This window comes from Xenopus laevis, chromosome 6L (assembly GCF_017654675.1).
Source record: "Xenopus laevis strain J_2021 chromosome 6L, Xenopus_laevis_v10.1, whole genome shotgun sequence".
Classification (NCBI taxonomy): domain Eukaryota; kingdom Metazoa; phylum Chordata; class Amphibia; order Anura; family Pipidae; genus Xenopus; species Xenopus laevis.
In genome coordinates, this window is record NC_054381.1 from 43,401,797 (window position 1) to 43,426,268 (window position 24,472).

General features: G+C 37.7%; 4 protein-coding genes and 1 long non-coding RNA gene across 8 annotated transcripts in view; 1 reads left to right on the plus strand and 4 right to left on the minus strand.

Moving 5' to 3' along the window:
* Positions 1–24,472, minus strand: part of hoxa3.L (homeobox A3 L homeolog) — a 42,003-nt gene that overhangs the window by 11,160 nt on the left and 6,371 nt on the right. Inside the window, exons 1-2 of one of the 4 annotated variants that reach the window (XM_041565984.1) lie at positions 19,234–19,950; positions 8,363–8,514 (exon numbers count right to left, since the gene is read on the minus strand). The gene's annotated coding sequence lies outside the window, so the exon portion shown is untranslated. Of the gene's footprint in view, positions 1–1,584; positions 1,759–8,362; positions 8,515–18,454; positions 18,675–19,233; positions 19,951–24,472 lie in introns of those variants that run through there. The other 3 variants (XM_041565985.1, XM_018267405.2, XM_018267411.2) reach the window with 3 other exon arrangements.
* On the minus strand, positions 9,177–12,499 carry LOC108718897 (homeobox protein Hox-A4). Its single transcript, XM_018267413.2, has 2 exons — positions 10,650–12,499; positions 9,177–10,296 (listed from the first exon to the last, which is right to left on the minus strand). The coding sequence occupies exons 1-2, from the start codon at positions 11,086–11,088 to the stop codon at positions 9,983–9,985; spliced, it is 753 nt and encodes a 250-aa protein (XP_018122902.1). The 5' UTR covers positions 11,089–12,499; the 3' UTR covers positions 9,177–9,982.
* Positions 18,726–24,472, plus strand: part of LOC121394578 — a 15,890-nt gene continuing 10,143 nt past the window's right edge. The window contains exon 1 of the long non-coding RNA XR_005961792.1: positions 18,726–18,875. This is a non-coding gene — a long non-coding RNA (uncharacterized LOC121394578). The remainder of the gene's footprint in view (positions 18,876–24,472) is intronic.
* Positions 20,054–23,526, minus strand: hoxa5.L (homeobox A5 L homeolog). Its single transcript, XM_018267412.2, has 2 exons — positions 21,614–23,526; positions 20,054–21,048 (listed from the first exon to the last, which is right to left on the minus strand). The coding sequence occupies exons 1-2, from the start codon at positions 22,182–22,184 to the stop codon at positions 20,798–20,800; spliced, it is 822 nt and encodes a 273-aa protein (XP_018122901.1). The 5' UTR covers positions 22,185–23,526; the 3' UTR covers positions 20,054–20,797.
* The window catches only part of LOC108718898 (homeobox protein Hox-A6), a 6,862-nt gene continuing 6,426 nt past the window's right edge, over positions 24,037–24,472 (minus strand). Inside the window, exon 3 of the mRNA XM_018267414.2 lies at positions 24,037–24,450. Coding sequence (XP_018122903.1) covers positions 24,179–24,450 — 272 coding nt within the window. The 3' untranslated portion in view covers positions 24,037–24,178. The remainder of the gene's footprint in view (positions 24,451–24,472) is intronic.

Here is a 24,472-nt window from a genome sequence, read left to right on the forward strand (position 1 = left end):
TATTAGATATATATGTGTATATATATACCCATATCAAGGAAAACAGCCACATACATTTGCAAGACTCAGTTTTGCGCTAGCTGCCACCTTCTGTGAATCATAATAGTAAACCATTTTGGAACATCATCTTATCAAGCTCCTCTGCCCCAATACACTGGCAACATAAATCAAATCTCAACATTGTGACCTTTCCTCAAGCGCCACTCATTACCGTGTGTGTATAATATGCCTGCTCCCAATGTTAGGAACATATGTATTAATGTGCAGCTCTGAGAATGCCAATAGAATATTTATTGCACAAATAATGACAATTGTAATTTTAGCCCGGAAATACTGAAAGGCCTTCCTTTTTTCTGCTCAGCTGGATTTCACACTATTAACACACATATACCGTATATATATATATATATATATATATATATATATATATATATATATATATATATATATATATATATATATATATATATATATATATATATATATACTAGAGATTTTTTTCTGCTGGGTTGGATAATCCTTCATCTAAGTAATTTTCTTGTACTAGAGGCAAGGACAGTGATAACAAGGAAGTTGTCCTAACGCATAATAAACCACAAGCCTTCACTTGGAAACACTAATAAATAAAATACACCATCACCATGTGGTTTCTGATCTGATATAAACTGGCAAAATAAAATCACATCCCAAACTCCATTTGATTTGTATTTGTCACCTACATATATTTATAGATCTCACCCCAGGTTGTGATCACAATAAAGCTGAGCTTGTGTGTGAGGGCGATGGAAGAAAGAACAGCAACCTACCCCTAACCTACCACAGCAAAGCAAGGTTTCTACATCAGAAATAATGGTCTCAGAAAATGTAGAGAACTACCCTAGAGTGTGTGAGAAAAATGTCCCCGGCTCCCGCACTCTGAAGCCTTTCCATTGACCTCTGACTTGCACAGCAATAACTCACCCCATTTAGGAACAATCAACGGATATACCTTAAAATATAATCCATCCTTTCTATGGCAGCATTCAGTCCTAGCAGCTTTCCAATAAAAGTATCCTTGGTGGTAGAAAAAAAAATAACAAGACAGGCTTGGTATAGAGAAGGCAAACCACTTGCAAGGTAGAAAGAAAAGCACTTGCTCTTCTAAGGTTCAGGGAAGGCGTAATCAGTGGAGAGAAGCTTGGCTGGCTGGTTATCTGCTCCAAATACAACAATAATGCGCTGTATTATGGGCTCACGTGGTCATACGTCAACTTAAATCCTTTTATTTCATATAAATAGGGAATGGTGGATGAACTGGATCTCACGACTGTTCCCACACTATACTTACACACTGACACAATATCTATCTATCTATCTATCTATCTATCTATCTATCTATCTATCTATCTATCTATCTATCTATCTATCTACAGTATATGTTGTATATACTTGAACCCACTGATGCATATGCACACAATCCTCCATTACATTTACACTTTTTGAAAGGGGGTTCATATTTTTTAAGGTTCTCAGAAAGCCAATTCACTCAGGCTAATTGTACTATATGCATGTGTATATGAGAAATGTGATAATATATATACTTACTACAAGGTTACTAGCAAGGAGAGATGATTTCTATGGGGAGTCTTTGTCCCATGCATGAGAAGACCCCATCATTAGTAGATCGGCCCATGAAATGGTGAGGTGGAGAGGGGAGGCTCGTTGACTGATTAACTAAGCTCAGCACACTGGATCCATTAGAGTCCCATTGAGGGGGCAATGCTTACTCCCACACACAACACATGTCCCACTGTAGATACTAAAAGGCCTTTAATTACCTGACAAACGCAAAACGGTCTCTTCTTCTAGAGGGATTTTGTTCACAATATCAAGTTGGTTCTTGAGCCCAGGGTGACAGGTCTGACTATTCCTGAGCCGTGTGAGACACTCCTGTTACACTTGTGCTTACGCACGTCCTATACAATTGCGTGAGTGGCGCTCACAATTCTAGACTTCAGACTGCGCAAAACCTTGGATCTTCCACATTACGCAAGCACTAATGCAAAGATCTGGAGAGAACTCGAGGAGATTCGGCTATACCCACCACATGTTATACACACACAAACACACACCAATAATTATTATTATGATATAAAACGAGCAAATGATAAGTCTAGACCCAACCTTTTACCCAATTGTCTTTTGTTCTCTAGCAAAGTGAGGAACCTCAATTCATAAAACACCACTTCAGGTTGCCATCCTTTCTGCACACAACATTGCTCAAACCTTGCAACATTAGACTTCTGAACAGATTTCCTTATCTACAATGCTCACAAGGGTCGCTTTTAAGGCGCACTTATTACAAAGGATTTTCTGGCTCAACACATACTATTGCTGCTAGTTAATGAATATCTCGGATAGAATGGGCCACACAACACAAAAAAGCAAATCCCCCACAGCAGAACAGTGACAGAAATTAATGGATAGTTGAGCAGAGGTTGAGGAGCTCACTGAGTGCACAGAGTAGAACTTTTCTTCAGACTTCATTCTGTGAAAGACACTTTGTGAACATTTCTTCTACAAGCAGGGGGTTCAGTATCTGTGCAGGCTGGCAAAGCGCTACTCACTGCCAGCGCCACTTTTTTTTTTGCGCAAACCCGGGTCTGTTCTGCATGTAGTGCGCCATTCGGACTCCTCAGGCTCTGACTTGGAAGACTGTCTTTCTGGGCACGCTGTGAACTCTCTGGACTTATTCTTCACCAGTTTTAAACTGCCTTTATAGGTTACAGCAAGGGACTCAGGATTGTTCTGTGAGCAGATTATTATTTTAATCAGACAAATAAAGGTCTGTACCTGAACACAAGCCCGGAAAGCAGACGCATCAGCAATTAATTGCATGGATAATCTTTTTTTTGTGACCCTCTGCTTTTTTTTCAGATGTTCCCTCTCCATCCAGCTTTGCGCACCCACGAGGCAGACGGTGCCATGTTAGACAAAGGGCGCCTTTTAAATCCCACATTTGGTGTGTAGGACTGTGGGCGACACTCGCATGCGTCAGACTGAAAGTTATTTCCTTTACAAATATGCATTATGTATGTCCCTTTAAATGTATTATAGAGCCTGTCTATGGATTATGCTTTTATGTAGAGCTACAAATGCCTGAGAGTCTAATGAATGGAGCACCATGATGCACTTTTACAACCTTACTCCACCAGGTTTGTACTTAAACGCTTGTGGCTGGTTTAATAAATCCATACAGTGGTGTGTGTGCAATACTACTCAGTAGCTGCAACGGGCCAACTGTTTGGGGCTGAAATCTAAAGCTTATTATGTCATAGAGGCTTATATGCTTTCCATGTTTCCTTGAATTTATGGCTCACAATTACTTTTGATTAGAGGGCAGGTGTGAACAAAGTAAATCAATAAAAATGTCAACGTGTGTATTTAAAGAATGTAATCCTGCTGGGTGCTAGCGTGTTTATTGTGCCGCTTCAAATATTGTCATTTTGCAAAAGAGCCATTGCATTTGCTTAGGAAATGACTTTGCAAAATGAGGAGATGCAAAACTGCAGCCGCCCCAAAAGGGTTCTGACATCATGGTCGCTAAATCAATGTTTAAAACAATCAAGTTGGCTGCAGATGGGTTTCCTTGAGTATGTAAATGAAGACTCCTGGTAAACAAATTAGCGCCTATATGTCTATTCAATAAGGAAAGGGGTCAGAACACAACTGGACCTTCCAATTCAAGTAAGTACCAAGAAGGCAGACATTTCATCGCAATATTGCTCACACGAGGCATTATAGCCAAGTGCGCCTTTTTGCCAGTTGCTAAAGTAATAAACACTATCCAATGGCTGTGGCTGCTAAAATGAGCTTGTTGTTTGAGAGACAGACCTACACTGTGTTATTTAGACATTCCTGTTCGACTTCAGCTCTCAGAACAGCTCCCGGCAACCGAAGGCTATCAGAAGATCTAAATAGCTATAGTTCTACATAACCACCAGGGTCACAGCAAATGGAAAAGTTGCTAATTTTAAGTTAAAAAATGAAATGTTAATTTCTGTATCTCACACTTAAATTTAATTGTTCACAATGGTTGTTCCATATTTTGCCACCAAAGAATGATCATCAATAAATGTCTATGAGACGTTCTGTAGTGATAAACATGGAGCCATGACTTTCCTCCTGAGAAATGCTGTCCCATGTATACTAAATATACTCAGGACAAAAATTGCATGAATCTGGCAACATTTACACCTCCTGTAGCAACCTGGAACTGCTCTTACCCCCTCATTGGGGTATCATAATATGACTATGTTTCCTGGTGTTCGGTACTAACAATAGGCTTTAAGCAAATACACAATTGTGATGTCTCCATTAATTAAAATTAGTGAAGTCTAAGCCTTAGGTGGTGATGGGACAGTAAAATGGAAGATTAAAAATGTACACTTTTCTAGAGAATTAAACATATTGCAGAAGTGATAAGAAAGGAAGGCACTTTATACAGCGTCTGTTAACCTGACCACTAGCCTCAAAGAAACAATGGCAATAAGGGATTATGTCACCCTCACAAAGTGACATTAGACCAAAGAGAATGAAGATGCAAGGTCCAGACAGGGATAGGAGGAGAATGAAATGGAAGAAAGTATGAGAGGAAGGGAGAAGCACAGAGATGCTAGCATAAAAGGGAGGGAAAGAGAGAGGCTATGGATTAGATGAAGGAAAGTAAAGGAGACAAGGACAGAGAAAAGAGAGATAGGGCAAATAAGAAAGAGAAAGGAGAACTAGTGACAAAATATGGCGGAGAGCAGAGGAGTAGGGCCCTAGAAGTGCAGAGAAAGGAAGGAAGAAAGAAAGAAAGAAAAGAAGAAAGAAAGAAAGAAAGAAAGAAAGAAAGAAAGAAAGAAAGAAAGAAAGAAAGAAAGAAAGAAAGAAAGAAAGAACCAAGATAACATAAGGGGAAGAGGTGTAGCAATATGAGAGATAGGGATAAAAAAGATAGAGAATTCAAAACTGAGACAGAAAAGTAGGGGTGGGTGACTGAGAAATGGATGGAAAATAAACAAAAGGGAAAGGTAAGTATTGAGAACTGATAGCCATTGTATTGCCTCCCACAACGCCAGTATTAACTACTAATCCACATGGAAATAATATCCCACAAGTGGTATACATCCTGATTATAGAGGTGGCGTAGGATCACAGGCTTGTATGTATGTAACACACTCACAGAAGGTGCACCAACATTTCAGGGTAAGTTTCCAATGTAGGCGGAAAATTAACGCCAAATTGGCTTATTTGCATAATATGAAAGCAATACTGATCGCTGCTGAAACACAGAAGCACTGCTCCCTCGTTGCTCGTCGAAATGAAATCTGATGCAAAAACAGCGCAACAACCAAAAGAACAAAACTACAAACTTTGCTTCACTTGTTCCAAGTTGCACACATTTAGCGCTCATTTACAACTTACAAATTATAAAGTCCCTCATGCCTCTCCATATTTATTGTGGAGGAGCAAAAGATCTGCTGTATATGCAAATTGAATGTATAGTAATAATGGTAGTTCTTTTGGTAACCATTACGAGAACTAGCAGGTTTGCTCTAAAGTGCAACTTTACGCACAACATTTGTCGTCCTGCTTTGCAGAAATTCACTGAAGCACATTGGTTTCACACATAAATCGTTCAGACTAATGAGTCATGGAGACAGCTATGTGCCCATACACTGCTTTCTGCCCCCTTTGCAGCTTCTGAGCCTCTGTGGGGGTTGATTTATGAACCCCACGAAATGGGGACAATGATTTGGTTCAGGTATGTGACGTGATAACGAATGTAGAATATGTGTGTCTGTGTGTATTTGTGTGTATTTAGTCTGATACACGTTAGAGGCACTGTGCCTAGGCCATTCTGTCGGTAAGAAACTACATATATACTCATTTTGCACACGCACGTCCATTCCACATAAGCCCAACCACTAAATGATATTTGCTTTGCTCTTCATAATATTTAAAAGACACATGCATCTCAGTATTTCTGTGTCTCAGTTCTCTGGCTGGCCATACAAAGCAGCTGCTGAGTCAATACTGTTACAGATACCAGTCTGTAAATGTAAAAGTATACATTTCTGACCATCTTAAATAATTATTCAAGCTGTCACGTGGCACTACCGTGTTCAAATATATGACACATACAGATAAGTCTATAATGCAGGTATGGTATCTGATCTTCATCTTATTTCCAAATCACATACCATACACATTAGTGACATTTTAAATATGATACAAATTTCTGAAAAGTGGTTAGAACTTTGCAACCTGAAGCCAGCCTTGAATTCTGAAAGAGCATCTACTTTACAGTATGATTACACATGGAGTTTGTATTCCTATATTTGCTTGCATACAATTCTGCAAAACATCACAAAGAGGCAATAACACAAACCCACGTGTTTCCCGTAAACAGCCAGGCTTATATATCTAAAAATAAATATCAGTGAAATCCTTATTTTCGTCAATCCACAACATGTCTCTGTCCTTCTCTATGGGCAATGCGCAGGAATGAGGGGAACTGTTCTGTGTGAGATTGAAATCTTAGAAGAATGCTGATTATGTGCTACAATCTCACTATGTGCAAGACACATGGTGGAAAACATATTGGCAGCTCTAATTCCTTGACCCAGATATGGGAGAGCTTAGGAAACTGAAACTGGAGGCAGGGGCCCTCCTCTTTTCAAACACGCTGCTTTCATGCGATACCCATTTAAATTGTTATTCTATATTTCTTGTAACTACAAAGGAAATGCTTTAATCCATCGCACTGGCTGGAGAAAATATGATATTGGAAGGCTTGCTTGAAAGAAGAAAAGAGAGAGAGAGATTATGGGGGGGGCAGGCTGTGAGAGGAGAAATAGGGGCAGAGGCTGGTGTAGATATAGACAAAGGGGAGACAAAGCAGACAGTGGCATACTGAAATAGAGAAGAAAGGTTTAGAAAAAAAATATTTAATAAACGTGCTATACCTTTAATCCGTCCAATTAAACACATATCACACAGCACAGATGTACAACTTAAATCAGTTCTATGAAACTGGTGCACAAATAACCATTAATAATAGCCTACTGCAAACTACAATAATACAAACATGTGGCCCAAAATCAGTACCAAAAAAAAACAGGAAGATTTCTTATAACCCTATTTATTCCATTAAATATATATTTAATCCGTAACCAGTTCCTGATGAGGTAACCCATAAACATCAACAATGTTACTAATAAAACAAGGCAACACCAAAATAATATACTGTTCTGTTAAAATGTTTCCAGTTCTATAGTTGCAGCTCTCAACCCTTAAAGGGATGGTTCACCTTTAAGTTAAATTTTAGTATGTTATAGAATGGTCAATTCTAAGCAACTTTTTATTTACTTTTTATAGTTTTATTGTTATTTGCCTTTTTCGCCTGACTCTTTGCAGCTTTCAAATGGGCGTCGCTGACCCCTTCTAAAAAACAAATGTTCGGTAAAGCTGCAATTCTATTGTTGTTGATAATTTTTGTTACTCATCTTTCTATTCCTGTTTCTCCTATTCATATTCCAGTCTCTTATTCAAAGCAGTGCGTGGTTGCTAGGGTAATTTGGACTCTAGCAACTAGATTGCATCAATTGCAAAGTGGAGAGCTGCTGAATAAAAAGCTAAATCGTTTAATAAACACAAATAATAAGAAATGAAACCTTGTCTCAGAATATAACTCTCTACATGATACTAACAGTTAACTCAAAGGTGCATAACCCCTTTAAAGGCTCAAATGCATATTTGAAACATCAGAAAACTCCAATATAAATATGGCTTATTTCGTTGAAAGCATATTTTAAAGACACTACGAACAAATCTTGATCGCTTGAGTTTAGCCTGCTGCTGACCTTTCCATCTCCCAGTTCAAGAGACAAACTGCAGTAGCTTAAAGGAAAGTGTGCAAATTCCTGCTAAACGCTGATAAACAAGGCACTGGAATTTGTCTTTCTGCTGGGATCATCTATTACCAATGATATTTAATTTAACAAAAAGCATGATTATTCAAATAAATGTTATGGTAAATGCAGGCTTTCTAGATTTACAGAAACTGGGATTTCTCATCTGACTTGGAATTCTATCCTAAAGGTCAAGGGTTTGAGGGTCAGCTTGCATCTTTCCAGAAAAAACAATCAATGGGACAGAAAACGTGTCCTCTCTGTGAACCCTGGTTGCCTTAGCAAAGGGCACACAATGGGAGAGGGCAAGAAACAGGCAGCAAATTGTAAGGGAGATACAAGGAACAATATAATTATATATATATATATTTACACTTTTACACATTCTTCTTCAAATAAAGGAACAGATAAAATAATGGTTTTACCTCTTGTGAGTCATTGGAGTCACATCTCTTTGCCATCCAGTCTTAGTTCTTAACACAAAACGAGGATCCAATGGAAATTGCTGCATTTTCCCCAGAATATGTGTCCCTCCTTCACAGACCGTGTGTTTCCCAAGGCAAATGTTCCAGAATTTCTAATTTAGTGGGAGGAAAAAAAGTAAATATTTTCAGACTGGCCATTTTTTTTTTTTTTGGTGAAATTTGCGCTTACACAAAAGCAGGGTGTATGCAAAAACACAGACAACATATTGTGGAACAAACTGGCTGCAAATGTCATGCAAATAGCAGGCAAAATGGTGCGGGGTACCTATTTCAATAGACATGCACACAAAAACAAAGTCATTAGGCATGGAAGACATGGGCTAGGGATACAGTAGAAAAAGATGCAAACTAGGAAGGGAGGCATAAGGAAACAGATTTTCTTTTATTTTTGCAGTATTCACCCAAGTGTAGCTTTAAAGTGTGGCAAATGCAGGAATCTCCATAAAGATATATATATATATATATATATATATATATATATATATATATATATATATATATATATATATATATATATATATATATACACACACACACACACACTTTGATTTCATTCTTGTGTCATTCTATCTGACTTGTACTTATGTTACCCCGTGCTGTTGCAAATATGCAAATAATGCAATGAAGATTTGTAGGTATATTCTTATGACCAAAATATAGAAATGAAAGTCTTCTGTAATGTATGCAAGAATCTATTGTTCTGAACGAGCACACTCCTGTAATATATAGGAATAAACATCCTGTGACCTCTTTATCTTTTCATATGTATAATACATTTATTACAGTTTAGCAAACGGTATGTAGAGGATTGGGAAAACTTTGATTTTCACAGAATGCTCTTTGATGTTGTCATCAGATAGCACCACAATATACAGCACAAGTCCACAACATGTACTACGTATTGTACAACTATGCCATGCCTTTGTCTCCAAGACATTTGAAGGCCTTCTACCATTATTATGCTACAGCATCCAAAAAGGTATCAACACACACATTGGCCTCAAACAACAAACGAAGCAGGGAAAAACGATCCCACGAATCTAACCAAAATTGTTATTCTACCGGGTATTTACAAAGTTCTTTGCGACGGTTGGGCTGGACGGGACCATTTATAGGCCATAATAGACCATTTATAGGCAATTAAATAAATCATCTTGGGTAGGGGAGGACAGAATGGTTTCTTAAATACCCACAGCGATTTCTAACTTTATATCACAATGCATGGTCCTTAATAACATTTATCACATTATCTCTTAAATGTCTTTGTGGTTTATGTATCTTGTATACAAAATAGTTCGTTTCCTATGTAGACACTCAGCTATATGTAAATATTCCTATACACATTTGACCCTTACTTATTTGATATGGATACAGTCTAAGACATAAATAGAACAAAAAAGGGTCTCATTTAAAAACCCTTAAATGTGTTTGCACTTGTCCTTGTTTGGTTCTTGAGTTTTTCATCCAACACTGAACAATAAGCTTTGCCTGTTTCCCTCCCCAAAAAAAAGTCATTTGGTCCAAAGGATAACCAGCAATTTAAATAATACAATTTTGAAATTATAATAATGGAGCTGCTGGCCCATCTGTGAGCTGATGGCCCTGTATTTTGGATTGTTGGTTTGAAGCTGGTGTGTTGGCAGATCGCATCTTTGTATTGGGGAGTTTGTGATCTTTCTTCCACTTCATCCTCCTGTTCTGAAACCAGATCTTGACCTGACGTTCAGACAGAATCAAAGTGTGAGCTATTTCAATTCGTCGGCGCCTGGTTAGGTAACGGTTAAAATGGAATTCCTTCTCAAGCTCTAAGACTTGTTGCCTGGTGTATGCTGTTCGAGACCTTTTGGGTTCCCCTCCACTGTAATTTGGATTAACTGAACATAAAAAAAGAAAGATGCAACATAATTAAGCAATGGATTGGCAACTCAGTTCAGATAAGGTGGAAATACAAAGAGTTAAAAGGAAAGTGTTCCACCAGTGAGCTGACAATAGGACACAAGTGAATGCCATAAAATATGGTGATGGGGATAAAAAAAGAGCATGGCCCAGGTTCAATAGCTGGGTAATTTCATTTATGGGACATGTAATTACTTTCTAAACACAGGGACTCCAATAAATCCTCTGGCTCAGAGACATGAAGTTAAAGGATATCTGCCCTGATGGCCAACAGAGAGCTCAGCTGATGCTATGGATGGAATGGAGGTGGCATGGCTGTGCTGCCACTTACCTATGTTGACATGGACCTTCTTCATCCATGGATACACCACGGGTTCCTTGCACTTGAGGGCGGCTGCAGGGTTCTTTTCAGGGTGAATACTGTCACTGGGCACTGACAGGGAATCGCAGTGCTGGGGAGGCTGCCTGAGGACGTGGCTTTGGAGAAGTTGCTGCTGAGATTGACTGTGCCCCTTTGGGGAGATCCCATCCTGGACTGTTGCTGCAGCTTCGTGGCTCGGCGGAGCAATGTGGCTGTATCCATAGCCGGCTTCGGGGTAACTACCCGCTCCAGAATACAGAGTCTCGGGAGGAGCCTCGAACCCGGGCTCCCTCGGCCGCTCGTAGTATTCTGGGGACTGGCTGTGCAAGTAATTTTGGGAATACTCCTCGCAGGGTGGGAATTTGGGCTCGATGTAGTTGGAGTTTATCAAAAACGAACTCATGGCCATTAATTTGTGCAAGTGCAACAAAAAAATACTAATTTTTCTCGCGTTGTCGTTTTTCTGTTCTGCACTGAACCCTCCTACTCCCCTGTCAAGTGTGCAAAGTTAGCAGGCCACGTGATGCGGCGGGCCAATGGCTGCGCTCCCCCGGACCCCGGATAAGGAAACACAAGGAAGATAAATGCTCTGGCAGTCAGACCTCATACACTTACCCCAGAGCCCGGGGTCATCAGTGGGGAATCTATGCCAGAGGCACAATGGGCACTGGGTGCTATCTATCCTTACAATTAAGAGGAGCAGATAGTACCGGCAAGACAGGGCTGAGAGACTGACAGCTGAGGTGCAGGTAGTTGTGTAAGACACTCACATTTGTCTGTAATATACAACAATCAGGTTATACACACGCAGGGCTGCTCCTTATGTCACTGATCATCTAAAGGAAGAGCTGGAGACTGCATTGTATGTCGTGATATGTTCCTGTTGTCACTGATCTAGTCGAGCAGTATTGTAAGCAGCACATGACATGCAAATAGCGCAAATCCGCCGTCTGTGAGCGATAAAAATCAGACATCAGTTAGTGGAACACACACAACACACATAAGCGACACACATCTCCAGCTACAGCGTCGGGTACAGACTGTGCAGTATAATCAGCTCCCATTTGGCAGGGTGTCGCCTGTGGCTTGTTTATTTAATAGGCACTAAAGAGCCAAGTCATAGGTTTCAGCGCAAAAATGAGAGGTGAGCAGCGCACAACAGCCCCTGTGCCTCCATGATACACATGATCATATGTCATGTTTGATATTTATGTATACATATGTCCTGATATATATATAAATAGATAATGTCCTCTTTCATAGATTTTTTCAGGAAAGGTCTGCAAAAAATCTTCAGACATCTTTAGAACACACCAGATGAGTTTTTATTTTTTTTTATAAATGTGTTCTTCACAAAGAAAATGTTTATATTAACAATGTCCTGAGCCTGGTAAATGGGTCTTGGTGTAGAGCCAGTCTGTTCTGCAAAAAAAAGGCCTGTGTGGGTAACCAGAAGGCTAAGCAGAAGTGCAGATTGGCCGGTCTCAATCTGTGGGAGGTGAGGTTTTTATTCGGTGAGGTTAAATGTTCAAAAGAGGTAGATTTTATCTGAGACAATCCATATGGTGCACAGAGAAAAAAAAATACTAAGTGCCCCAGTACATTTTATAAGGTATGCTGTATTGTGAAAGGGACGTATCTGAGCCATAACAGCTTGCACTTATTTATTTCTTTGTTCTGGGTAAGATAATATTCTTCGTAACGAGACAGAGATAGATAGAAAGATACACAGATCGATGGGTTGATAGTTAAGCAGATAAAGAGAGACATAGATAGAGATAGATAGATAGATAGATAGATAGATAGATAGATAGATAGATAGATAGATAGATAGATGATAGATAGATAGATAGATAGATTATAGATAAATATAGATGATGATAGATAGATAGATAGATAGATAGATAGATAGATAGATAGATAGATAGATAGATAGTCTTGTAATATATATTTAGTTTTTATTTGCCAGTTTAAACTGTATTCATTGTCTGTAATGTCTATCCTAGAAACTGCTCTGTTATGCTTACATCATACTCTTCCTCCTCATTTAAACATATAGCCCATTAAGACACAACTTGGGGTCTATGTTTAATGAATTCCAGTTTCCATATAAAATATTTATATAGTTGTTATGGGGGGGGGGGGTATGAAAAAGCGTAAGTCTGGTTCATTCATACGATGTCATTTTTATCCCACACACTCATTTTGTGATCAGAAAAAGACTGTTAAGCCATCGCATTAATGCCCACTTAAATATCAATACACTAGCCCAAAAAATTATACGTACGTACATACACTATGTATTACCATGTTATATGAAACACAAATCAGAGCAGATGGTGCACTTTTAAAAATTTGCATGTTGCCCTACATTAATGCTAAATAAAAGAAACTGCTATTTTTATTAGTTTCCAACAAGTGATTGTGTACATTGCGCAGTCAAATTTTTTAGAACATGAAAGCCATATTAGTAAGGTTCTATAGAATACCAGAATATTAGCCACCACCCATTTTAAGATTGTGATACAATGTGAACAGAATGTGAACAGCGATGGTCCAATTAATTAAATCAACCTCACATTGAGTCCCTATCCAACCTTATAGTAGGTTTTTAGTTTTAGTAACACAATAAAATATGTTTTGCTTAGAATATTTATCTCAACCCCCCTACCCTATTTTTTTATTCACTTGTTAAACTGCTTTGTGTGTTGATTTGCAATAAAATTCCCATGCAGTAAATAAACTGATTAATGTTTATCTCAGCTTATATATATAAAAAAAACAATATATATATATATATATATATATATATATATATATATATATATATATATATATATATTCTGATCGTTTTATATCTACTAAATTTTAGATATGTTTGCATATATGTCTGCATATATATATATATATATATATATATATATATATATATATATAGATGCATACAAACAGATTTTAGCTTTTTATACTGCCTAATTTGACCTTGCTTTGGCATATAATTACCAAATACATAGCAACAATCAGCCCCGAAATGAGCTTGCTTTCATGTGGGTTTTGTTGCATTGCTGCATTTCTATAGGCCTGTTACATGTCTTGGTGGTTTTGTTATCATTAAAAGAATTCAGCCAAGACCACCACGCCTTATCTCGCAGACCGACATTTAAACATTTTTACTGCAAGATTTATGACTATAACCCAGCTTGCCATAAACAACGAAAAATTAACTTTGCTGGACCTCTTTGCTCACCTAATTAAAAAATATTGGAAATGCTGTACCAATCGTGTTGTTTCAGGTGGCATTGTTTTATTTATGTGTTGTAAGAAATGACATCTGATATTTAGAATCAAGTTCATTTCTGAAAGCAACAAAGTATCTAGCTTTGAATGAATTGAGTGGTCTGATTGGCATTTTGAGTGTGTTACATGTTTCCTTTTTTATATCTACCAGCATTTATTTTGTAACTGTAGCAATTAGATGCTTTTTGTATTACAGGAAGAAGCTGTTTCTTTATTATTTGGGCAAATAAACTCAATTTTGGAGAAATTAGGATTCATCTTTCAGTGTATTCTAAGATGCTTCCTTGCAACGCGCAGGCTTGGTGCTTGCTTAAGTGACCGAGGATTGACACTGTGCACATTTTGTTTCATATTAATCTTCCCCATTGACAGTCTTTGTTAAATAAGTAGCCTCGCAGTTCACCAGGCGACATTTTCATATTTGTTAGACTCGGTGACCTGAAGTTCACCTCGCCCTTGGACTTAAGCTTTTCTAAAAGGTCCACCAAGTGTCCTTAAGACAGCAGGGATTTTCTGCCAGGTCACTTCTTCTGACAGAAAATGAAGAATAAATAACGGGGAAAAAGTACACATTACAGGGTTTATGAAATGTATCTCTCTTGTTGATTGTGAATCCCAGTGACCTCATAGAGGAAACCAGTTATTAGCAAAGTACAGCAAAGCGTGCTAATGTTTGATTTGATGCAAAATTTCAATGTTCAGCTCTGCGTTTAGGGTTATCAGGAAAAAAAAAACGTAAAATGCATCTAGTCGTTTTTTATCCTTTTGTTTTTACAACTGATCTGGAAGCGTTTAATTAGCGACGAACTGTTATTAACTGTAAAAACAACCATAAAGCGATTATTTAAGAAAACTACCTCTTCCCCCCCTTTTTTTGTTATATTTTTGTTTTTACAACAGATCTGGAAGCATTTAATTTGTGATTAATGGATTTCCAGCATGTTGATAAGAGACAACGAGAAAAAAAAGTAATTTATCTTCAGAAGGGAACAAACAAGCGCTCTCGGTTCAACATAATAATACATATATAAGTGCCAAAAATATGCATATTAGTGTAAGCAAAAACAACAAAATGCGTGCGCTTAGGCGCAATACTACTACCACAAATGCATCTCGAATCAAACCCATTCCCCATTGAAAGGAATAAATATCCAATGTTTTAAACCATTATATACCATAACATGATTGTACTAATAAAAATTGTCAGTATAAAAAGAAAGGAATAAATATCCAATGTTTTAAACCATTATATACCATAACATGATTGTACTAATAAAAATTGTCAGTATAAAAAGAAAGGAATAAATATCCAATGTTTTAAACCATTATATACCATAACATGATTGTACTAATAAAAATTGTCAGTATAAAAAGAAAGGAATAAATATCCAATGTTTTAAACCATTATATACCATAACATGATTGTACTAATAAAAATTGTCAGTATAAAAAGAAAGGAATAAATATCAATTTTGTATAAAGGACCGAAACAAAGGTATACATTGTAGCAATATTGTAAACAGCTTCAACAAAAGGAAATAACTTCTAGTGTACGCTGAAACCAAACTTAAATTGCACACTCACAATTCAGGCTGCAAATAAACGAAATATCTAGCCATTCTTATTTTGATTTCAACCACACAGCTAGCGTCTTATTAAAATTATTTTGATTCAGTCTACCTGCTGCATATGGAAGAAGAAGTCCATTGAATGGAAATACGGATGGCTGTTAATGAAATTCAGCTTTGATTATTGTAAAGAATCATTTTGGAGCCCTGCATTTGTAATTAAGGTCACTTTACCGCTAAAGTTCACCAGGAGTCCAGTCTATGGTGCTTGCCTAACTCAAACACGTTTTATCCTTTGTGCTGATAGGCAAAATTTCAACTATAACATTGACATCAAACTTTGCCTGGATAGATGACTTGGAGAAGTAAACTTCTGACCTCTAACTTTTTGACCTGCAGATGTGCAAGCGCCGGATCCTTGCACACCCAGCAGGCTTGTGTCTAACTAACACTACCTGCTAAATGCACATCCACACTACGACGCCTTCCTTTAAACACAAAATAACAGTTTGCTAAACAAATCAAGCTTATTCTGCACAAGGATAATTACGAATTACTTCCCAACAAAATGTTGTAAAATGTAGATGCTAATCCACTCTAAATCAGGTCTATCAAGATGAAGAATTAAAGAAAATGCTCAAATAGGAGGGCAAAATGTAACTGTTTACTCTTTCATTTGCTTTAATTTGTTTACAAGAAAAGTTAGTAACTTTTGTCTTATTTTTTTTTTCTAGAGGGATAAGAAAATCCCAGCTTGCAGAGGCAACTGAGTTGTCGGTGAACTTGGTATAAAGCGAGCTCTGCTGGTGATTCCTGGGGTTTGCAGATTTATCTTCACTGCATTTACTTAACCTGGCAGTGAACTGCGCCAGCAGTGATTTGTTAGGCAATGACAGTCTTCACCTTAAGCTAGGGCTGCCTCACAGAATTCCAATTGTTTGAATAGAAACCTTGTGTAAATATTATTTTCAAAGGGAATATTTAAAAGTGTGCAGAGCAATACACACACACACACATATATGTGTGTGTGTATATATATATATATATATATACATGTATTATATATACACTTTTATTTTTATTTTATTCGCAAAGTGGAGAATTTCAAGTATGAAAATGTTACATGAGCATACTGGCTCTTTCAGCAGTTCTCTTATACATTATACCCTGCCACTATTCAATGTTTTGTGTTGGTGTAAAGTATGCAAATGTCACACACAGTTAAGAAGCTTTAGGCAGTTTGAATGGAGAACACGTGCGTGTGTCTGTCTGTGGGTGCAAGTGTGTATTTGTGTCGATAAAAAAAGAGGTTCTATAGAATCTGCTTAGGCTGGTGGTGAACTGAAGATCCCATGTTAGCTGTTCCACTTTCTAGAAACATAGGTAAAATGAAAACAACATTATCTTTAATGATGTGGTTTTGTAGGTATGAACTTTTAAGTGCACAAAGGATAATGTAACAACCACTAAACACTGAACAACTGCAAGATACACTGTAAGTCGGTGTCATTTTCACATACATTATATTACCAAACTATAAAACATGTTTATGAGTAGCAGTAAAGCTCATAGTAACAAATCGTAAAATGTAACACAAATGTTACGTCAACATACTTTAAAGGCAATTAATGTACACTGTTATGCAATCTTGACACAATCCTGAATTGTTTTGTTTAACCCTTTCTAGTTGGTAAATCTATATGTAAAGGAAGGATAAAGAGTTGCCCCAAAGATTAATATATAAATGACTAGATAGATAGATAGATAGATAGATAGATAGATAGATAGATAGATAGATAGATAGATAGATAAGAAATAGATAGATAGATAGATAAATAGATAGATATATAGATGATAGATAGATATTAGATAGATAGATAGATAGATAGATAGATAGATAGATAGATAGATAGATAGATAGATAGATAGATAGATAATAGAGATAGATGGCTAGACATGGCTAGACACGGCTAGACTGATAGACAGATATTATTATAGATGTTAGAGAGATGTATTAGATAAAATGCAAGTTTGTAGACAGCAAAAACATACTTACAAATCTAAGTAGTCTAAACTAAATTTTAATTATCCATTTAGTACACAAAATGTTTCGAAATGTGTTGCCTTGATGATTTTCAACATTTTCAAAGATTCTAAACTCCCACAACATACATATATTAAATGAGGAAAGCTAACAAGTGCCTGCTAATACCACAAATGATAGATAGATAGATAGATAGATAGATAGATAGATAGATAGATAGATAGATAGATAGATAGATAGATAGATAGATAGATAGATAGATGGATGGATGGATGGATGGATGGATGGATGGATGGATGGATAGATAGATAGATAGATAGATAGATAGATAGATAGATAATAGATAGATAGATAGATAGTCATATACATAGCAGATATATAAATAAATGAGAGAGATAACAGAGATGCATAGATATTGCATAGACAGAGAGATTTTTTGCAAATAATGCAATTCTCATAATACACTGCTCTTTTGAACGTTGTTCTCAAGAAAGAAACTTATATATTGCCAGGATTATAATTGTGGGAAATGTTAAAAAGTGCAAATTACAAAATAAAGGGATTATCTATCTCTCTCTCTCTCACGTTTATCTCACAGATAACAAAAGCACAAAATGGGGAGATTCAAAAACAACCAGATCAGCAACTGCTGGGTCCATTGATGACTTTTATTGGGGTCATATTTTATGCTAATGTGAATGTTTAGTGAGAGAGGGTTTCATGAAGGCAGAAATGCCCCCCCCCCCCAGTTCCCATTGCCAACCAGCCATAAAGCTAAGGCATGACTGAATTCATCCTTATAATGAGGCAAACAGTCTTTCTAATTCCATGCTACACACTCAAACATATAGATAAATAATATATACCTGCGGTCAAGTTCTGATGTGAGATGATACAGCCGTGTGGGGGGAAGAAAAAAATCAAGCTTGTGAATAAATGGTTCCCAAACACTTTCTCTCCAAATCTGCCCAAGTGAAGACTCTGTTCTTATCACCCCAAATATAGCACCGAAAGTCAAATGCTACAGTTAATTCCGGTCATAAAGTTCATTGCTGACTAATCACACTGCAGTGTGAACTCACTATTGACTTAAAAGAATGTTGCAGTAAACAGACAGCTGGGGCCTATCCAAATTCCTTCCCAGCCCAGAAATGTACAAACCCTAGCATATATCTTAAGAGGACTCTGGAGTTTTTTCCCAATCAGCTAAACTGCGTGGAAATAATCTACTTTCACTTTTGAAACGATGTGACTCTTCTTGTGTTTGCAATGAAGCAAGCAAGCAAGGTAAGTTGTTACACTCTGAAATACAGTTTAACCTGGCCAAGCTATTTACTTTCTAGCAAGCATTTATGTACCATAATATTAGTATCTTCCTTATAAACCATATCTATTCTGAATACTAAAAAAAAAAGCCATAGAATAAATACAATTAGAGAACAAGGTAATTAACATATGGCTATAATTGTACCTGGGAATTTATGTGATACCCTATACCCAACAATTAGACATCACTGCAGGATTCTTACATAATTGTGTAAAAAATAGGAATTAAAAATCTTCACCCATGGCCTATTTTTAACGCTACTATTGTGCTAATATTCCCTCCCAGTAATATAAAAACAATTAGGGATTCTTAACTTACCTTAACTTTGCAAGCAGCAAGAATCTTGATTCTGGACAAGGCTGCTGCTAATTAAATAGATAACTGCCTGCAAGCCTTACGTGTCCTACTAAAAGCCAAATGATGTCCAGCATCAGTGAGATTATATGATATCTACTATATAATGTTGGTCGTCGACTCCCTAAAACCATAAAACTTACTTTAATAGCCCCACGTGACTTTTTATAGCCAGTGAGCCTATCTGTCTGTGCTATGGAGGATTTTACGATGTAATTCATAGACAAAAACCCTATTCATTTGGCAAGCAAATGTCACATAGCCGGAACTAGAGCTTATAAAGTTTACTGTTATATAACTTAAGAAGGCAAGAGGGTAAGCAGTTAGAAGGGGGATCCCTTTCATTGCCATTACAGCCTGAGAAGAGTTAGCTCTCCAAGCTAATAAGAGGTAAGTACATTTTGAAAGCCTTGAGGTGCTTGGGGATCTGTTGTTATCAGAGCAGTACTGGGAGCACAGAAATATCATTTTCTATTTATGAAAAGAAAAATAACTTTATTTTACAAGAACCCTTTTACATGAAGTGTTGGAGTAAGAGTAAATAAAGTGCTTAGCACTGTGTTCAGTTTAAAGGACCTGTTAGTGTGCTTTGGTCCCATCCTAGGCTAATATTTTCACTCATTGATCATGTACATTTGATCATTGTACATAGATTATAGATTGTCCTGATGAAGTGTTATTCTCAACAGCCAGTGATTCACATAGAAGAGCGTTTTACCATCAATCAAAACACTCACATCCCTAAAAAAAACATGCACTTTTTAACACAAGCACAACCAGCATCTTCAGTAGAAAGTTTATTTTTTTTCTGTTGTTTCCAGTCATCATTTTTCTTGAAAAAAAAAAAAATTTTTTACAAAAAAATTGGAACAATTGCGTAATCTGCCAGGCTCCACTATATTATTGAATTTATAAAACAAAACACATTAACCAGACGCTGCGATTCCAGCCATTTTCGTGCAAATGTTTTTTTTTTTTCTTGTGTTTTTTTTTTCTCATTACAAAAGGCACAGCTAGGACAGACACCATTTGTGTCACAGCTACTTAGACAATATCACAAGATAAATTGGACTGCAAAGTCACTTCTACAACATAGTTATTTTTCACAGGAACTCTAGGTAGTTTCATGAAATTGTGGGAGACAGTTGGAAGGCATTTCAGACATGATCACACTACACGAACATATACAGGGGTCTGCAGACACAAAACATCTGTAATAAACGTTTGCTTTTTTGTATTCTCATTTTTGTACAGTTATTTCAAGTAACACATAAGCGCTTTACATACTCAAATAAGTTAAAACATTGAATTGTCAATACATAGGCATCCAAGGACAAGACATTTACAGGAAGCAGTTTGAAGCTATTTCACCCAGTTTAAAAGGCTCATTGCTAGGATAAAGGGTGGACAAGAGATTGGGGAGGAGGGTATCTTCACAGAAGTCACAGAGAAGAGTTATACAAAGTGGTGGTGACAATATACAGGTTTAGCTAATACTGAATCAGTACATTCTTCAGGGAGGGGAAATTTAAGGACGAAATGCACCCCCAGCCGCTGCCATGCTCATACTCTTTAGTTTATTGTCTTTTTTCCACTTCATTCTCCTGTTTTGGAACCAGATTTTAATTTGCCTCTCAGAGAGACAGAGTGCATGGGCTATTTCAATTCTCCTCCTGCGGGTCAGGTATCTGTTGAAATGAAATTCCTTTTCCAGCTCCAGAGTTTGATAGCGGGTGTAGGCTGTCCGGGCTCGCTTTCCTTCTGGCCCTCCTATGTTGTCTGCAAGAGGGACACAACATGAGTTAGAGCAGAGGACACATCTTTCTAACGGTGCTCAGACCTGCATTGGGCTCTCAGACACTGCTATGGTACTCACACACACATGGGGAGAAAATTCAACACTTCTATAATAACCTCCACTTTCTACATCACTCCCACCAATCCTCACCTTGTTGATCCAATTTTTACAATAACGTTGACATTTTACACTGACACCCTGCTGTCATATAGATTTCAGGAGAAGAACATACTTATTCCTCCTCTGTGTTTTTGGTGGCCCTTGCAGGTGTCCATTGCTTAAAGCCAAATATTCTTTTAGTTGTTTAAATATTTTTTTTAAAAGTTGAAATGTGTCTAGTTGTGTTGGTGCTAAACTGAAAGTGCTCTTTGTAGATCAGCTGAAATGTCGCTGACAATTTCATTTAAATTGAATGTGCCTGAAATGTTTTGTAGCAGTAATTCTAGTCTAAAGGCATCAAAGTTGGAAACTGATCCTTCTGCTACTTTCATTATTTCTTATGTAATAAAAAAATATATATATATAAGAGACAGAAAGCGTATTTACCATGGCTTATGTGCAGTTTTCGCATCCAGGGGTAGATTTGGGGTTGCACTGACGGAGCTGGGCTTTGACTGTTCTGAGAACTTGCCTGGTCGCTGCTTGCTGGGGCATCATCCTCAGCACCAGAAGATGCACCCAGACCATCTCTGTTAATGTGGGTGCTGGTGCTAGTGCTGCTGCTGCTGGTGGAATTGGACGTGGTGCTGTTGGAGTTAGTTATGGAGTTTTTGCCCCCTTGGTGAGGGTCGCTGACAGGAGATGTGGCCACAGCGGTGCAGGGCAGAGGGTCAGGTGGAGGAGAAGAGGCTGCAGGTTGGTTATACCTTGGCTCTGTAGAGGAGCTCGGATTGGATGGATAATTCCTTGCTCTGTCATTGGCACTAAAGTGGTTGGAAGCTGAGCGCCCAACGCTGAGATCCATGCCATTGTAGCCGTATCCGTACCTGCTGGAATGCATGCTCGTTGTATCCCTGTATTGCTCGCTCACCGAGCTCTGATCTCCATAATTATGTAACTGGTAGTCCGGGCCATTTGGATAGCGACCGCAAAATGAGTTTACAAAATAAGAGCTCATTTGTTTTTTGATATGTGTGCTTGATTTGTGGCTCTTGGTCGTTTTGCGCGTCTATAGCACCCTTGCACAATTTATGATGAATTATGGAAATGACTGGGACATGTACTTGGTTCCCTCCTACGTAGGCACCCAAATATGGGGTACGACTTGGAATCACGTGCTTTTGTTGTCCAGTCGTAAATCCTGCCTGATGACCTCTAGAGGTAAACTGGTGTACTAGTGGGGGAGCAGGGAGGATGCTAAGGGAGCGAGCGTTTGTGCGCGGCCCCGCGTTCAGCTGGATGATTTTACACAGCCTCGTGCGCCACCTTCTGGTTGGCAAGTCGTCATTACAGTCTCCCCAGCCAGCAAAAAAAAAAAAGGGACTGCAGGGCCGGGGTCGAATTAAGGTTACATCCCATTACAGGAAAATTATTACATTCCCCTCACAGTTCCATTAGTGAATACCAAATGTACCGGCTCACAGGCACAGTTCACAATCCAGCGCATTAATAGAGGGGAAAAAATGCACAAAGGGTTTTTGTTTAAAACCCATTCAAAAATACACTTTTTTGGGGGTCATTTTATTTGTGATATGACTGAGTTATTTTGTGCCTCATTGTATGTGTGACTAGAGCCCAGGTCAATGATATCTGACACCTTTAGGAGCCATTTATAATGGAGACCAAGCAGTGCCGCTTCTGCTTTATTGTATTTTCCATTGTCTTTTGAAACATTGTTTTAATTTAAGGGAGAGAAAAAAAAAGCAATGTTTTAAAAGATGGCTGTCATACACATATATATGTAATAAACAGACTTGTGACTCATCCCTGAAAAGCGCCAGCACCTTTCACCGTCCCAAATCATTTAATAAAATGAATGGGGGAAATATTGATAGGAGCCAGGTTGATGCCAGTCTCACCCAAAAGTGCCTTGGCTGCCCTTCCCCATCAGAGCTGCATATGGTCACAATATTCAACACAAAAGAGAGAAACGAATTCAGGCTTCTTGTACAGTTCAAATGAAGGTGCTGGTGTTTAAGAAATCAAAAAAGAGCAGCACTGGGAAGCTTTGTGTGTGGCTGCTTGGGAGCATTTTTTTAAAAAAAGAAAGGGCTGATATTCACATTGTTTCGGGGACTGGAAAGGAAACTAAGCTTTCCGTTGTTTTTTCTCTTTTGTCTTTCCCATGTTTAGTCCCGCTATACGATTAGCAGCCAGGAAAATACAGCAGATATGGCGCAATGCAAAGCCACAGCAGCAGTAGGAATAGAATCTGCACAAGGGAGTGTAGCTGCAAAAATGGGATTACAATCAACCTGCTCACCGAAAATGAAAAATACAGCCTTTGCTCTAACACAACACTATTTAAATGTAATATATATATATGTATATATATATATGTATATGTATATATATATATATATATATATATATATATATATATATATATATATATATATATATATATATATAGTCAAATACAAGAGTCCTCTGCACTCAACCCATTATCAATATATTTAAGACAGCGACATTTTGTGCATACTGCTACTAAAAAATGCCTTACCCTTTAAACAAAACAGGGATTGTTTGTCCATATATTGCAATATATTTAAGCTGGCCAACTACGTCAAAGTCATCCCATATCTGGCCAGTCCTAATGCTCAATTTTATCTGATTCATTAAGAATTCTATTGCTTCATTATACATTTTACAAAGGGACTAGGTATTACCTGCAACTTAACTTGCTGCTTTCAAAGTAAACCTCCATACTTGGCTGCCCTTTTATTAGACACCAGTGGTATGTATATATATATATATATATATATGTTATATAAATGTAACATTATATATATATTATACATACACGTTACATATATATAAACTACTGAGCGTGAGCATCTGGAATGTCCCAGTTTCTGTATATAAATAACGCGATGAATTCTTATTTGTAAAATAGGTAAGAGCATCCGAGATCCAGATTTAGGCGAATAGAAGGAGGCCCGGCACGTGCCTTTAGGGGGTGCATTTCTCCTCCTTTTTGTCTTCTGAGGGGTCCTCGCTGGGGTGGGATGGGAGCAGGAGTTTGCTTTCTTTTTTCCATTTCATCCTCCTGTTTTGAAACCATATTTTGATCTGTCTTTCCGTGAGGCAAAGGGCGTTAGCAATCTCAATCCTTCTCCTCCTGGTCAGGTATCTGTTAAAATGAAACTCTTTCTCGAGTTCTAAGGTCTGGAATCTGGTGTAAGTCTGCCTCCCTCTTCTGCCATGGGTACCATACACTGGACCTGTAATACAAGAATAGAGGCA